Source organism: Ursus americanus, chromosome 14 (genome assembly GCF_024610735.1).
Source record: "Ursus americanus isolate L20-20 chromosome 14, mUrsAme1.1.p, whole genome shotgun sequence".
NCBI lineage: Eukaryota > Metazoa > Chordata > Mammalia > Carnivora > Ursidae > Ursus > Ursus americanus.
Window position 1 is genome coordinate 59,879,306 of NC_142140.1, and position 13,699 is coordinate 59,893,004.

The following is a 13,699-nucleotide window of genomic DNA, read 5'->3' on the forward strand; positions in this document are numbered from 1 at the left end:
TCGGAGGGGGGTGCGGGTTCCGCCCCGCAATGGACATGCAGACACAGGCAGGTTTCCCCCGGGAAGCTGCAGGGCAGCCAGACCCTGGGCCCCCACGTTTTTGGCTCCCCTGAGCCCACCTGCCACCGTCACAAGTGAGGGAAACAAGAGGCTAAATGCACACACGAGAGGAAACAGCAGTGAAGACAGGCGGAATAAAGAGGAAATCGAGTGCAGGGTGCAGAGACATTTATTCGAAAGTCCAGCAGACTGGCCAGCTGCCCTCTACAATGTGCACAGGAAGAAAGAGCCTACAGAGAAGGTAGGAGTTGTAAAATCGCTTTAATTCGGTTCTGTCTGCATTACAAGCCGTGGGGGTGGGCAGTGGACTGCGCCGCACTCCCCGTCACAATACTGAGCCTGTAACTGCGGGTTACCAAAATATACATCTGTCACCTTTATAAAAAACCATGTTTGCTGCCCCTCGTTTTACAACAGGTATAAAAAAATTATAAATATTTACACCCTTGTTCCACCCCAACACGGAAACTCAAGGGTCCAGGCCGGAGGGACGGGCTGGCCAGCACGGGGTCTGCTCGCAGGGGAGCCCCTTGGACCCGTTGAGTGCAGGACGATGTGCGGAGACAGTTAAGACTCGGGGGGGCCACTGTCCCAATTTCTGGGGCCCCAGCGTTAGAGGCAGACAAAAAAAAAAAAAACAAAACTTTGGTCCAAAATCTGCAGGAGAGCGGAAACCCTGAAAGTTTTAAGAGCGCTTGTCCCCCCAGAGAAGGGACAGGTTAGGTGTGAGTAAGGCATCTGGAGGTGTCCTCGGGAAGGACCGGGGCTCCCCTGCGCCAGCCCCCAGCCGGCCCCCCCTGGAAACTAGATCCTGCCCTGCGACTTCATTACAAGGAATAAAATAGAAAGTACAGTATGCAAGGTCATACCACGACGAGAAAACGGAGATTACACTCATACCATTTTTATCTTGCTATATAAAAAGTTACTTAAAACTATTTCTTTTGCATATAAATGAAAAAAGATTAGAATATTTGGTCAACTGGAAATATTGCTAGGCACGGATGTCTCAACTGCATCAAAGCGTAATACAGAGGTGACGGTGGACACAGAGCTCGGAGCTGAAGGAGGACGACAGGGATGGTGCCCTCGGGGTCTTGCCCCGATCGGGGTCCCCGCGGCTGGGGTGGGGAGAATCACACACTTGATTACGGATTGGGGGTGCCGGCTGGACCCTGCAGCTCGCAGCCTCCCGCTGCACCAGGCACGTGATCCTGCGCAGGAGGCCCCCCCCCAGCCCCCCCCCCATCTGCTGCCACGAGAGGGCCCTGCCAGAGCAGCGGGTTTTAAGGCACAAGAAAGCCGTTCGAGGTTTGGGAGCGCCCACCCCACAGAGGCTGCAGAAGGCACGGGCTCGGGGGGCTGGGAGGGGGCGGGGCGCACTGTCCACTTGTCACCAAGAGCCTGAGGCCGGCACCCCATCTCCCCAGGGTGAGCAAGGTGAGAATCGGATTTAATTTTTTTAAAAACAGGTAAACTGATTTCTCTTTTAAAAAAATAAAATCTCTGGTCTTTTAAGGTCACTTCAGCTGCTTTTTAAAGTGGCTTTTCTCTGGAATGATGGAAGTTGTGGCCGGGCGCAGGCAGGCTGGTCCGCAGCGGCCCTAGATGGTGGACTTGGAGAAGGAGACCCGCAGGTGGTGGTTCTCGCCCAGGTCGTGGTTGTGCAGGTCGATGAGCGCCTGGATGGCCTCCTCCACGGAGCCCATCTGGATCAGCGCCATCTTGCGGTCCTTCCTGGGGACAGGGACAGGGGAGTGAGGGCAGGCCCAGGAAGCAGCCTGGGGGCAGGCCAGGGGGCAGGGCAGGGCAGCACTCACTGGAAGAACTTGAACCCCTTGACGATCCCGCCGTTGCTGGAGAAAAGGATCTTCAGGTCATCCTCGGACACAGAGGGCCTGCAGGGAGAAGGGGGTTGAACGCTAGGGCTTCTCAGGGAGGGCCTGGCTGCGCCAAGAGCCTGCAAGGGGCCCAGGAAGGACACATTAACAGGCACGCCGCAGCCCTGCACACACCAGCTCCTCCCTCATTGGCTGAAGTACAGCGTGCAAAGAGACCCCTGACAGGACCCTCTCTGCTAACACAAGCCTCGAGGGTCCGGGAAGCTTCCCCCCCCCCCCAAGCACATACGGGATGTTGGAGAGGTGCAGGGTGGCCGAGGGCGGGAAGATGTTCTGGAAGTTCTTGGAGCCGGGCTTCTTAAAGCGGTGCAGGGGGGAGTTGCCATAGTCCTTGGTGAGGCCCTGGTCCTCCTGGCCCTCGCGGGGCAGCTGCACGTTCTGGTGCTTGGACAGTGTGATGCGCACCGGCTTCCCATGCAGCTTGTGCCCGTTGAGGTGGCTCATGGCTGGGGAGGCAGGACCGTGTGACCCGAGGTGCCCCGGCCCCGGCCCCCACCCCCCACCCGCGCCGCAGGCCCCGCCGCCTCACCCAGCTGCGCCTGGCTCCCGTCGGCCATCTGCACCAGGGCGTTCTCCTTCTTGTTGAACAGGATCTTCACCCGCTGCACGTCGCCGTACACGCCTTCAAGACGCAGGGACGCGCACTGAGCCGCCTGGGCCCCGCGGCCGCCTCCCCCGCCAGCCCCCACGCCCCGCACACCCCGCACAGGGCTGGCTCTTCCCGAAGGTTTGCTTATTCTGCCTTTGGGCACCTGCCTCTAGTCGCAGGGAAGGTTACCGGGAGACTACCTTCAGCAGAGAAGTCATAAAATCCAGGAAAGGTCAATTGCCAAGAGCCATCACTTTAGCATGCTACCAACACGTTTTAACTCTTCGAAAAGCATGCAGGGCAATAAACCATGCGTCTACGGAATCAGAATAAATACGCAAACCGAAGGCAAGCCACGTAACGAGGCAGAATGCCCAACTGCAAACTCATAGTACATCTTAGGGCGTCAAAAATAACCTCAATTAAATGAAAACAAGGTAATAAAAGTGTGAATGATAACATACCGAAAAGAATAAAGAGGCTTTGGGGTGTGACTCTCTTTAGAGGACAGCAGAGCAAGGCAGCGAGGGACAGGGAAAGGGAGAGGTCAGGGGGCGAGTTGCCAATCGTCCACCACGAGGAGGCAGCCCCGCAGGCGTGCAGGTTGATGGATGATGAGTTGTCAGGATGTTAATATTCAAGGGCAGGTTGGTTTCCGGAGAGCAGGGTTTGAGGGGGAATTTTTTTTTTTTTTTTTTTTTTATTTATGGTTTTGTTTTGTTTCAAGCAACAACAGGAAGCAGAAGTACCGTGCAGTCAGTTGGCAAAGAAATTCCGGATCAGGGCAAGAAAAAAAATTGGGAAAGGGGAAGGGGAGAAAAGAAAAAAAGTAGCAAAAAAACACAGGTCAGTAAATACATAAGAAATACGAGCGCTCCATCAGTCAAGATCTACACACATTACAAGTCACAGGTTCACCTCACGGAACACAGGCAGGAGAGCGCCCTTCCCCGCAGCGGGCAGGAGACCGCGCGGCCACCCCGCTGCTCAGGGCCGCCTCCCGCTCGCCGCAGCAGGCGGGCCTCTGCACCAGGCTCACACAAGCACAAGGCGGAGCGAGTCTGTTAGTGGAGGGCTTCGCTAGTGTCAGGCCCAGACGAGCCGCTGGCCGGCCACCTCAGGCCAGGAAGTCACAGGAGGGGCAGACAGATGACAGAACAGTCTGAAACGCTCGTTAAAGCCGGTCCCATCTTTCAAGAGTTAAAGACCACGGGCCCTTGTCAGCTCACCCAAGCTCTCTCTGAGCCAAACGCAGCCACAGGGACGGGCACAGGCTCGCCATCCCTGGGACCATGGCTGTGGGGCGGCACCCCTCCGACAGAGGCGTCCGGGGGGCCTCTGCAGACCGCGCCTTGTGTGGCTAGAGATTATAAGGACTGCTTTCACGTATCAAAAAACATTTCAACTCTGAATATTACGGAACTGGAAACATAAACCAAGGCGTAAAGGAGAATAAGAGAACTCTGAGCGCCGAGGAAGGAGGCAGTGAGCGGACCAGCGCAGAGGGGCTGCACCGCGACCAGGGGTGAGACCCCCGAGGAACCCCAGGGCTGACAGGAGCTCAGCCTGCTGCCGTTTGCACTAAGACCCCAGAGTGTGACTCCCCCGCTCGTGCTTCCGGGACCAACAGGCTGGAAGGAAGAGGCACGTACCTCGGGGTTGAGGTTGCTGACCAGCAGGACGGAATTCCCTGCCCCTGCCAGGCCTGGGATGGCGATCCGCCCGGCTGCTGCCGCCGCCGCCGCCGCCGACGGAATGGCCAGAGGCGCCAGGGCCCCATGCACGTTAGGAACAGAGAGACCTGGGGAGGGAAAGATGGTCAGGAGATGAGGAGGAGTGTCCACTGCCCTCCGCCAAAGGCAAGCACAGGTCCTGCCTGTCCTCATGCAAAGGAAACACGCAGGAGGTGCCCGTGGCCGCTCTCGGCCCGGTGCCCACCGTGCCGCCTCGCGGGCTCCTCCTTCCTCTCCTCACAGCACAGGTCACACCGTGTTTGGACCTGTCTACATGCGCCAAACAGTACAAAAGCTCCGCTCAGTGGATGCAGAATCGAGCCCCAGGCGGGCCTCGGCCGTGCGTGCATGCAGGCGCCCGTCACCATGCAGACGACAACCGGGCGGGACGCAGCAGGCCCACGCCTGTCACAAGGGCAGGCCGGCCCCTGGGAGGGTCGCTCAGGTGTGCCCACCTGGCTCATGCCGCGCTGCTTACCAGGCCACTTAAATTCATCTACTAGGGACACATCCCTCCAACCACCGTGCGCGCTCGTCCTCGCCCGGGAGGTGCTTTAAGGGAACCAGACCAAGACTGTGGGGTTAGCGGATCCTCTGCACAGCCCTGTCCTACGATGGCCCTGTCCAGGCTCCTCGGGGAACCCAGAGACCCGCACCCAGGAAGGCGGGCTCCCCCTGAAACTGCGCCCACGTCAGCTGCCCGTGGAAGCAGAGCTACTGGAAAGGTGTGTGGGCATGCACAATCGATGGTGGGGACAGAGGTCAAGTGTTTGAGTACCTGCAGCTTGAGGAATTGCAAAGGTGGGAGGGAAACCAGCTCCTGCATACGGAGAGGCTGACATTATACCAGGTGCACCTAGAAACAAATGAGACACTAATCATCGCACCCACCACCTCCGCCGCGAGCAAGGGCTGTGTGTCCGCGGCCCCACACCCAGTGGGCGGTCCGGGCCCTGCGCTGTGCAGGCCACGTAAGCAGCAGCTCGCACCAACCTCCCTGGGCACAGAGTCAGCGTCACGGGGCGCCTGGGGCACTGAGACTGAGCTACACATCCTCGCCTCCCACAGCACACGGTGGTTGGGCACCACGCCGGGCGTCTTACCGAAGGCGGCAGCCATGGTCTGGTCCAGCGAGGGCTGGCTGTCGCCAGAGGGCAGGTCAGGGCGCGTGTAGTCACGACTCTTGTCATTGTTGTACTTGACGTTGAGGCTGGTGAGCTTGGAGAAGTCTATGCGGAGCGTACAGCAGGCATTGTAGATGTTCTGTCCGTCCAGAGACTGTGGGGAGAAGGCAGGGGGAGGGCCGTGAGCGACTGGGGGCTGTGCGCCGGCCAGGCCAGGCGTCCCGGGGGCCCACTCACCAGCTTGGCGTGCTGGGCGCTCACGGGGTCGGCGTACTGCAGCAGCGCCTGGAACTGGTTATTCTTGGTGAAAGTGATGATCTTCAGAACTGTGCCGAACTTGGAGAAGATCTGTGAGAGATGGGGTGGTCAGCGTCGGCCCAGGGACCCCGTGGTCCGGACGAGGACCCGAGGCAGCTGCACCCCCGTCGCCTCACCTGGTGGAGCACGTCCAAAGTCACTGGGTAGAACAGGTTCTCCACGATGATCCGGAGCACTGGGCTCTGGCCGGCCATGGCCATCCCGGCATCCACTGCAGCGGCCGAGGCTGCCAGGGCCAAGTTCCCCGACTGCACCGAGTTCACCGCCTGCAGTGCTGCCTGGGCCCGCTGCGGGGCAGAGAGGCAGTTATGGCCAGGAGTCCCACGCCACAGGCCACGTCATCGCCCGACTCCAGCCCTACCCCGGCCCCCATGACGCACTGCCTGGTTGGGCGAGCTGTCCGTCTTGAGCTCCTTGTGGTTGGAGAACTGGATGTAGATGGGCTGGCCTCGCAGCACGGGCGTCACGGAGGTGTAATAGTTCACCATGGTGTTGGCAGCCTCCTCTGTGTTCATCTCGATGAAGGCCTGGCAGGGCAGAGGCATGAGCTGGGACCGGACCCCTGGGCCTTCCTGGGAAAGGGGCTCGCACCCGAGGCAGGTACCTGATTTTTCCCTTTCAGCATCAGGAGGTTGGTGACCTTCCCGAAGGGCAGCCCCAGGGAAATGACCTCGCCCTCGGTGACGTCGCCGGGGAGCTTCCGGATGTGGATCACTCTGGAGGGCACGCCTGCGCTTCTGTTGTCGCCCTTAAACTTCTTGCTGTCGTTCCCATTTGCTGAAAAGAGGAGTGGTTTATAGCGCGTAGAGCACCGTCCAGGCTACCGTCAAGCAAGCCGCCCCTCTCCCCAGAACCAGCTTCCTTCCTGACTGTGGGAGGCCACTGCGAGGAAAGGGCAGTCCCCACGCCTGGCACCCACCCGCCTGCCTGTCCATCTGTCCCTCCACAGGGAAGTCAGGTGAGAATGAAACGGGCTCCGGGTCACAATGGCCAGGCTCGATTCATCCCACACAGCAGAGCACCAGAGCACGCATGACTGTGCGGGAGGAGCCCTCAGGCAGGAACAGGGGTTGTACGCACGGCTTACCTGCAGAGGCCGAGCTGCTGCTCATGATAAAGGGTCCGTTAGTGACACAGGCAGAGAAAAGCTCGTCGGATCCCCGCTGGAAGAGAGAGGGGGTGTGTGGAGCAGAGCAGGACACCTGACGCCCTCCCCAAGACCCCGTGCCCACCTCTCCGCTGCAGCTTGGCCTTGAGAAAAGACCACACCCAAAACTGTGATCATTCCTCCCTCACCATGGCCTCATGGTCCTAATCCTAAGAAACTGCTCCTTTTCTAAGAGAGGGGTTGGGGGACCTGCCACCTAGAGGGTCTTTGCCCGTATTTCACTCCCATTCCATGTTCTGCACGACCCTTCCCATGTGTGGGCAGGGCCTCATGCCAACAGTCCCATGGGGCTGAGCCCAGCCCCACTCTGTCCTGGAGCTCAGCTGTAGCCCTGCCCACGTCAAGACTGGGGGACCGTCTTCCACGACCACAGGGCCGTTGGCAGGCCCAGGGAACAAAGCCCCCTTGTCACGCTGCAGCCACTCGCTCAGCCACAGGAGCCTGCCCTATTTTCCAGGCGTCGGAGGGAACCTGAGCCTTGCCCTCGTGGCTTTCAGACAGACAGAAATACTAGCTCTCCACACGGCGGGCGGTGCTGTCCAGTGAGGGGCAGGGGCACCTGGGTGAGCCCGTAAAGGGACCCAGGAAGCTCCCCAGTGCCCATTTTTGCACGGCTCCCTGTGACTTGTCATTTGCTGCCGTCTCTCCACAAACAAACTGTTCACTCCTTGGTCTCCGTGCGACTGGGCCCACTCCCCAGAACCGCATCGAATGGACCCAGAGCCTAGGAAGCAGGTAGCCATCCCTCCCACTAGGTGAGGTCTGAGGACAGAACCGCTCTACAAGGTGAGGGACCACTCGGGACACAAGCACTCCTCAACCAGGAACCCTGCAAGCCGCAAGGATCTGGCTCCCACCGCACATTTCTGCCCTCTGTGGCCTGGGGCTCCATCACCAGGAACCAGGAGTTAACTCCTTAAAGGGAATCTCTGGCTGCAAAACTAGGAGCCAGGAAGTTTCAAGGCCCCTGCCCTCTCGTGGCAGGAACAGGAAAGACCAGCCCACCTGGGCCTCCAGCAGCCATCTCAAGGGCACCCGATCTGCCCCTCCTCCAAGCTGCTTCCTTAGCGGCCACTCAGACACACAGCCATCTAATTACGGCCAGGGGCCTCCCCCCCAACCACCGGCAGGTGCTGGGGTGCCCCAGAACCCCTCAGGACCTCCACACCCAGCAGCCGATGAGACCAGCTGAGGGAATCCCGAGGCATTTACAAACTGCCTTTCGGGATCGGGATCAGCAACAGCTGCCCCACAAGTCTAAGGTAACTACAGTGGGCTTGTCCCCAAACCCTGACCCCAGGATGGGCCAGCACCTGCAGAGGTCCCCCAGCCCACAACTCTGGAGTCCACGGGCCCTAGGCTGCCACTGATACGGAGACAAGTGCCCACAGATCGGCACCACAGCTCAGAGAGAGGAACGAACAGTCAGACCTGGTCCCAAGCCGAAGTCGGCCACAATGAAGCAAAACAAAAACCACCAACCAGTCACAAGCTGTGCTTCAAAGCCCCGAGTGAGGCCCACACACAGGCTCCCCAAGCCTTTAGGACACACACCACAGGGAGGGGCGTCCAGGTCCCACCTGCCTGAGCCGCAGCAAAGCCCCGTCTGTCTCTGGACTCAGGGGCCCTTACCTGTCCCCACAGGCTCCTGAGGGATCCCTCACCTGCTGGCGATGCAGCCTTAAAAAGGGCTTCTGGGCCCCCGCCTTTGACAAGGGATGGGTGGGGCTGGACTTCCACGAGTGGCAGCCCTCGTGGCCATCCTCCCCACCCCACAGTGTCTCTGAGGACAAAGTGCCCACTTGTCAGTTCCCACTCCCATTCCCCACCTCCAAGACCCAGGCCTGGAGTGCTCAACAGCACCCTGCGGCACAGGGACACCAAGGGTGACTGCCTGCAAGGGCACAGACAGGTTGCAGGGCAGAATCCTATGCACAGCTGGGCCAAGCCAGGAGACACAGCCACACTGAGGCCACAACCAGAGCCAGGAGCTCTTCCTAGCCAGCACTTGCAGAGGTCCCACTAGCATCTAGCCTGGAGTCCATTTATTATCAACAGGAAGAAACCCCTCAAGTGTGTACTTGCTGACCTCTGGGCAGCTCTGCTGTGAAGAGCCCGTGTGGGGACCCCTGACAGCACTCACTTCCTGCACAGCTGGTCCTGCCCCTCCTGGTAGGCCGGGCACAGGTTTGGGGGGATGTGCTGGCAGAGAGCCTCAGCACCGCAGGACAGAGATGCCCCCCTCCAAGCAGAGCACCCCCCGTGTTTCGGTCTGTGCAGGTTTGATTCTGGAAGCAAAAGTCCCCTGGGAACAGGATGGCCAAGAGGGGACCATTCCGAGGACAGCTGCTGAAAAGCAGCTCCCACAGAAAGGGGGAGAATTACTCGCAATCCAGACATTTTCTATGACTGTTACCAATGCTCCACACGAAAGTCCCTCTCCACCGCCTGCCACTGAACAAACAGGTTTTATCTGCAGGAAGATCAGGACAGGCAACGTGTGAAGACAAAAACCCACTTGGGAAAAGTGAAATCCAGCCCAGGCACCATGGCCGACTGACCAGAAACCATCTGGCTGCCTGCTCAGATCACCTGAGCCACCTGCAGGGAGCTCAGGAACCACGGCTGGGGAGGGGGGACTCCCCCAGCTCCCAGCCACTGCCAGGACACAGAGCTGGTCACCAACTAACCAGCAGTGCTTGCAAGCAGCCCCAGCATGCCCCTGGAGGTCACATTCCTGGGCGCACACAGGCCTGGTCCTCAGCTGGGGGCAGAACCACCTGGGCCCCACTTCCTGTGGGGACAGCACTCCCGCCAACTTCGTGCTCCACCGTTTGCTTTCCTTACTGTTCACACACAAGCAACTCGACTCCTGCACAGAAAGGATGCAGGGCTCTCCTTTCCCTTTAGTTCAAAAAGGCTACGGAATTATTCACAGCAAAAACTTTCCATGGAAACCTTAGCATCATCAGAAGTAGCCCCCAACTGCCCCAGAAACCCCATGTGCCCTCCAGTCCCACCACCCACCCCACAAACTGCTTGGGAGCATAACCAGATTTTGACTCGGCCCACATCAAACCAAAGGTGCTCAAAACCTCCGTGGACAGATGTCCCTGTCAGCCCCACTGCACAGCCTGCTTCAACCGTGAGCGGGTAAAAGCAGCCTCTTGCCAGCTCTCAATTTCAGGGCAGGAAAGAGGAACCCAAACTAAGGTCAAAGGGGCATTCGCTGCTGAGGGGCCGGTGAGCCCACAAGGCCCGAGACACACAGCCTTGGATGGATTTGATGCCGCCAGGCAGAGGGAAGGGCCTGCAGATGGGACACATGGGGGCACCGGGGTCAGAGGTGGTGCCGGCGCTCTGCAGCCCACGCGATCAGTGCAAACTCAGGCTGAGCAGGCATAACGAGGAAGCCAAGCCAGAAGTGCCTACCTTTGTACCAACTGCTATATCTGGGACAATGCTGTAGAGAGAGAAAAAGGACAACAGTTAGCCAGGTGCGCTGCCCATCTCAGCAGGCGGGAAAGGCTGGACAGGAGAGGCCGTCCTTGTCCCAGGAGTCTAGAGAGCCCATAGCCGCTGCCACCAGGATGTTGGGCAGTCCCCCCTTGGCCACAAGCTTGACCTCTGGCTGCACAACATCCCCCCCCTCCTTGAGACCCTCTGCTAACTAGACCGCTGCTGAAGGCAGGAAGTGAGCGTAGTCCACGTAACTAATAACCTCAACTTGAAAAGGAGCCACCATTGTCTTTCGGCTCCCCTCCCTCCCAGCAGGACCCCAGGCCCCGCCTCCGGACCTGTCCAAAACAAAGACACCCCCCCTTCAAAGCCCCCAGGAGGGACCCTTGACTTTGAGATTCAAGTATCGTGGTCTGCTTTATAAAAGATGGAAGCACCTCAGGAACATTTTCCAACAAGGGAGACCAGTGGGAGAGGGGGCTCACAGGCCGCTGGGGTCAGAAGTCTGGATTGGGGGGGGGGGCACAACACTGGAAAGATGGAAGGTTCCCGAGGAAGGGGAGGTAGCTCAGCTGGACTGATCAGATAAAATTAACACAGGTTACTCATAAACCTGGCTCCGTGTGACTGGACTTTCTCCCCGCCTCAGGCGGACCAGACGGAAGGCGGGAAGAAAACACGGCTACCAGAGGGTTCCCACAGCCCTGCACGCGTCAGCTCAGTACCGTCCAAGGGCACTGGTGTGGCACCTACAAACGGACCAGAGCCTAGCCGACTCATGGAGCGTCAGTGCACAAAGGGGGTTTAGTCACCCGTGTGCTGAGGCCTGGCAGCCCCGTGGACGGAGCCACCCATGTCGACACACGATGGCCCCTGGCCCAGCCAGGGAAAGGCTGTCTCAAACCAGGCAGGAGGCCCTGGGGCAGCCACCTGCACCCCAGGCCTGGACAAAGACCAGCTTCCTGTACTATTTCCTATTTCCCTCTTTGGTTCAGAGAGCTGCTGGTTCCTTCCCTCCAAGCTTGCTGGACCCAAACCCTGGGGTGTCCTGGCCCCAAAGCACTGTTGTAGTCCTGGGGTCTGCACCCCTCACCTGCCCTTTCTTACCCATTCCCACTCCTTTACAACAGGACCTTTACCTCACCGCTATTTAAAAAAAAAAAAAAAAACTCACAGACTGATATCAACAGATTTTTTAAAAAAACCTCTGAGCCAAGAAAAAGCTTCCCAGAAAACCCAAAAGAATGAACGGCACGCAGCTTCGCGGCTGCTAACCCGGAGCGGCTCGGGCTTCCTACTCCCTGGGAAGGCCTCACACACAGGAAGTGTTTCACACGAGATGGCCTTTCTGCAGAGAACGTGTGAGCCTTCCACGGGCAAGGCCACAGTACCCCCGAGACCCCGCAGCCACAGCTCCCTAGCTCGGGAGGGGCTTCTCTGGGGAGGTCCGGCCAGGCCCCCACGGAAGGTGGACCACGAGCAGATGGAGTTCCTCATGCTGCAGCACTTTTCCTCAAGGCCTGGATTCGATTCAGTACGAAACCTATCATTTCCAACCCGAGGCACCGGGACACGTGACCCTTCAGGCATCCGAGCCGCCCCACCCCGCCCCGGGGGTCAGCCCAGGGGCGGAAGAAGGGCTTGCCCAAAGCTCCAGATCAGGAAAAGATAACCTGCACCGCCCGCAGGACCCTCCAACTCCCGAAACGTCGGCACCCACCCCTCCCCCACGGGGAAATGGGAAACTGCCCCGGGCACGCGGGATGCAAACAGCCCCGCTCTGAGCGAGTTTCGTTTTCGGCAGCTTCTACCTTTTTCCACCCCGACCAGAAACCTAACTTCTGAAGACAAAGGTGTCCACCGACACAGGCACGTCGGCCCTGACTCTCAGGACCTAAGACAAGCCAGCGCCAAACGACGACCCCGCTGCGAACACGGCAGGCACGGGCCGAGCGGCCGCCCCGATGCCGGGGTCGCCCCGGGGTCTCCGCACGCCCGCCGGGCCAGCTCGCGCTCAGGGAACGGCCGACCCGGACCGCCCCCCGCAGGCGGGAACAAAGGGGGGGGCGGGCCCCTCCCCGGTCCCCGGGCCGGGCGCGCGGCCATCCTTTGTGGGTAGCCGGGGAGGGGCCGGGCTGCAGGCGGGGGCGGAGGAGGGCCCGCGCCCTTCCGGGCAGGAGGGCGGCGTCTCCGGGCCGCGCCCGGGCCCGCGGCGGGCGGGGGAGGCCGAGGGCAGAGTCCGCGCGGCGGGAAAGACCGCGCACGCGCAAAGCCCAACAGGGGCGCGGAGCGCTGCGCACGCAAGCGCGGGGGCTCGACGGGGAGCGGGAAGGGCCACACCGGGCGCGCGAAGGGGGTACGGGGAGCTGAAAGGCTCACACGGGGCGCGCGAAAGAAGGCGCGTGCGCGCGGGACACGGACGGGAAGCGGGAAGGGCCGCGCAACCGCCGCGTGCGTTCGGGACGAGGCTCGCGGAGGCCGGAAACGAGCAGGACTCGGGCCCGGCCCACCCCCTCCAAGCCCGGGAGGCGCTGCTCGCCTGGCGCCCCCCCGGCAGCCTCCCCCGCGCCCACGCCCCAGGCCCAGGGAGGGGAGGGACCCCGGAGGCGCCCGCGAACCCGGACGGAGGCGGAGCGACGCGCGGGCCGCGGCCCCGAGGAGACCCAGGCGGCGGCGAGGGGAAAGATGGAGCGCGAGGAGGTCGTAGGGGAGGGCGGAGAGACAATACTTACCCGTCCATTGCACACAGAGGAGACCCGCAGGGGACGGAGTGGAGGCGCCGGAATAGCAGGAACCGACCCAACGGCTCCGAGTTATAGACTCACAAAATGGCGGAGACGCCCGAACACGTCCCCCGCGCGCTCTGCCCATTGGCTCCCGCCACGGAGAGGGGGCGGGGCGGGCGCCGCGGGCCACTGCCAGCGCCTCCCAATGGCTAGGAGGCCGCTCGAGGGGTGGGGCCAAGAGGAATGGCAGGCGGCCATTGGGGAAGGCAGCCGTCCGTCAGGGCTCGAAGCGGAAACGACCCGTGGAGACGGGGGAGGGGAGAAAAGGCGGGATCATATCAAGGAGCCCGAGCCAGTGAGCGAGCTGATCTCCTGCGTGGGGCTTTGCGGGAGAAGCCATCTTGAGAGTGGGTACGTGGCGAGTCAGGCGGCGGGAAGCGTGTTTTCCACCAAGCTGCCGCCATCTTGCAAACGGGCAGGAGCCGTCCACGGGCATGAGGGTACAGGGAGGTGCGTCGCCATTTTGGGGTCGGGCAGGGAACCTATGAGGCCCCATCTTGCTTTTGGGCACGTGGCTGAAAAGGCTGATTCCGACTGGACCTTACTCGTAGGTTGGCGTGC

At 60.6% G+C, this 13,699-nt stretch overlaps 1 protein-coding gene across 4 annotated transcripts; it reads right to left on the minus strand.

Moving 5' to 3' along the window:
• Positions 1 to 211: 211 nt before the first annotated feature.
• On the minus strand, positions 212 to 13,234 carry PTBP1 (polypyrimidine tract binding protein 1). Of its 4 annotated transcripts, none has more exons than XM_045800261.2 (15): positions 13,085 to 13,233; positions 10,326 to 10,356; positions 6,813 to 6,888; positions 6,330 to 6,502; positions 6,106 to 6,252; positions 5,842 to 6,012; positions 5,645 to 5,755; positions 5,387 to 5,561; positions 5,062 to 5,139; positions 4,203 to 4,351; positions 3,015 to 3,048; positions 2,491 to 2,583; positions 2,191 to 2,407; positions 1,881 to 1,958; positions 212 to 1,797 (listed from the first exon to the last, which is right to left on the minus strand). In XM_045800261.2, exons 1-15 carry the CDS (start codon positions 13,090 to 13,092, stop codon positions 1,665 to 1,667), a joined length of 1,674 nt encoding a protein of 557 aa, XP_045656217.1. In that variant the 5' UTR covers positions 13,093 to 13,233; the 3' UTR covers positions 212 to 1,664. The 4 variants fall into 4 exon arrangements, with proteins under 4 accessions (XP_045656217.1, XP_045656219.1, XP_045656218.1 ...); XM_045800263.2 differs by lacking the exon at positions 13,085 to 13,233 and adding an exon at positions 12,164 to 12,377; XM_045800262.2 differs by lacking the exon at positions 5,062 to 5,139 and having other exon boundaries at positions 13,085 to 13,234.
• Between the last annotated feature and the right edge of the window lie 465 nt (positions 13,235 to 13,699).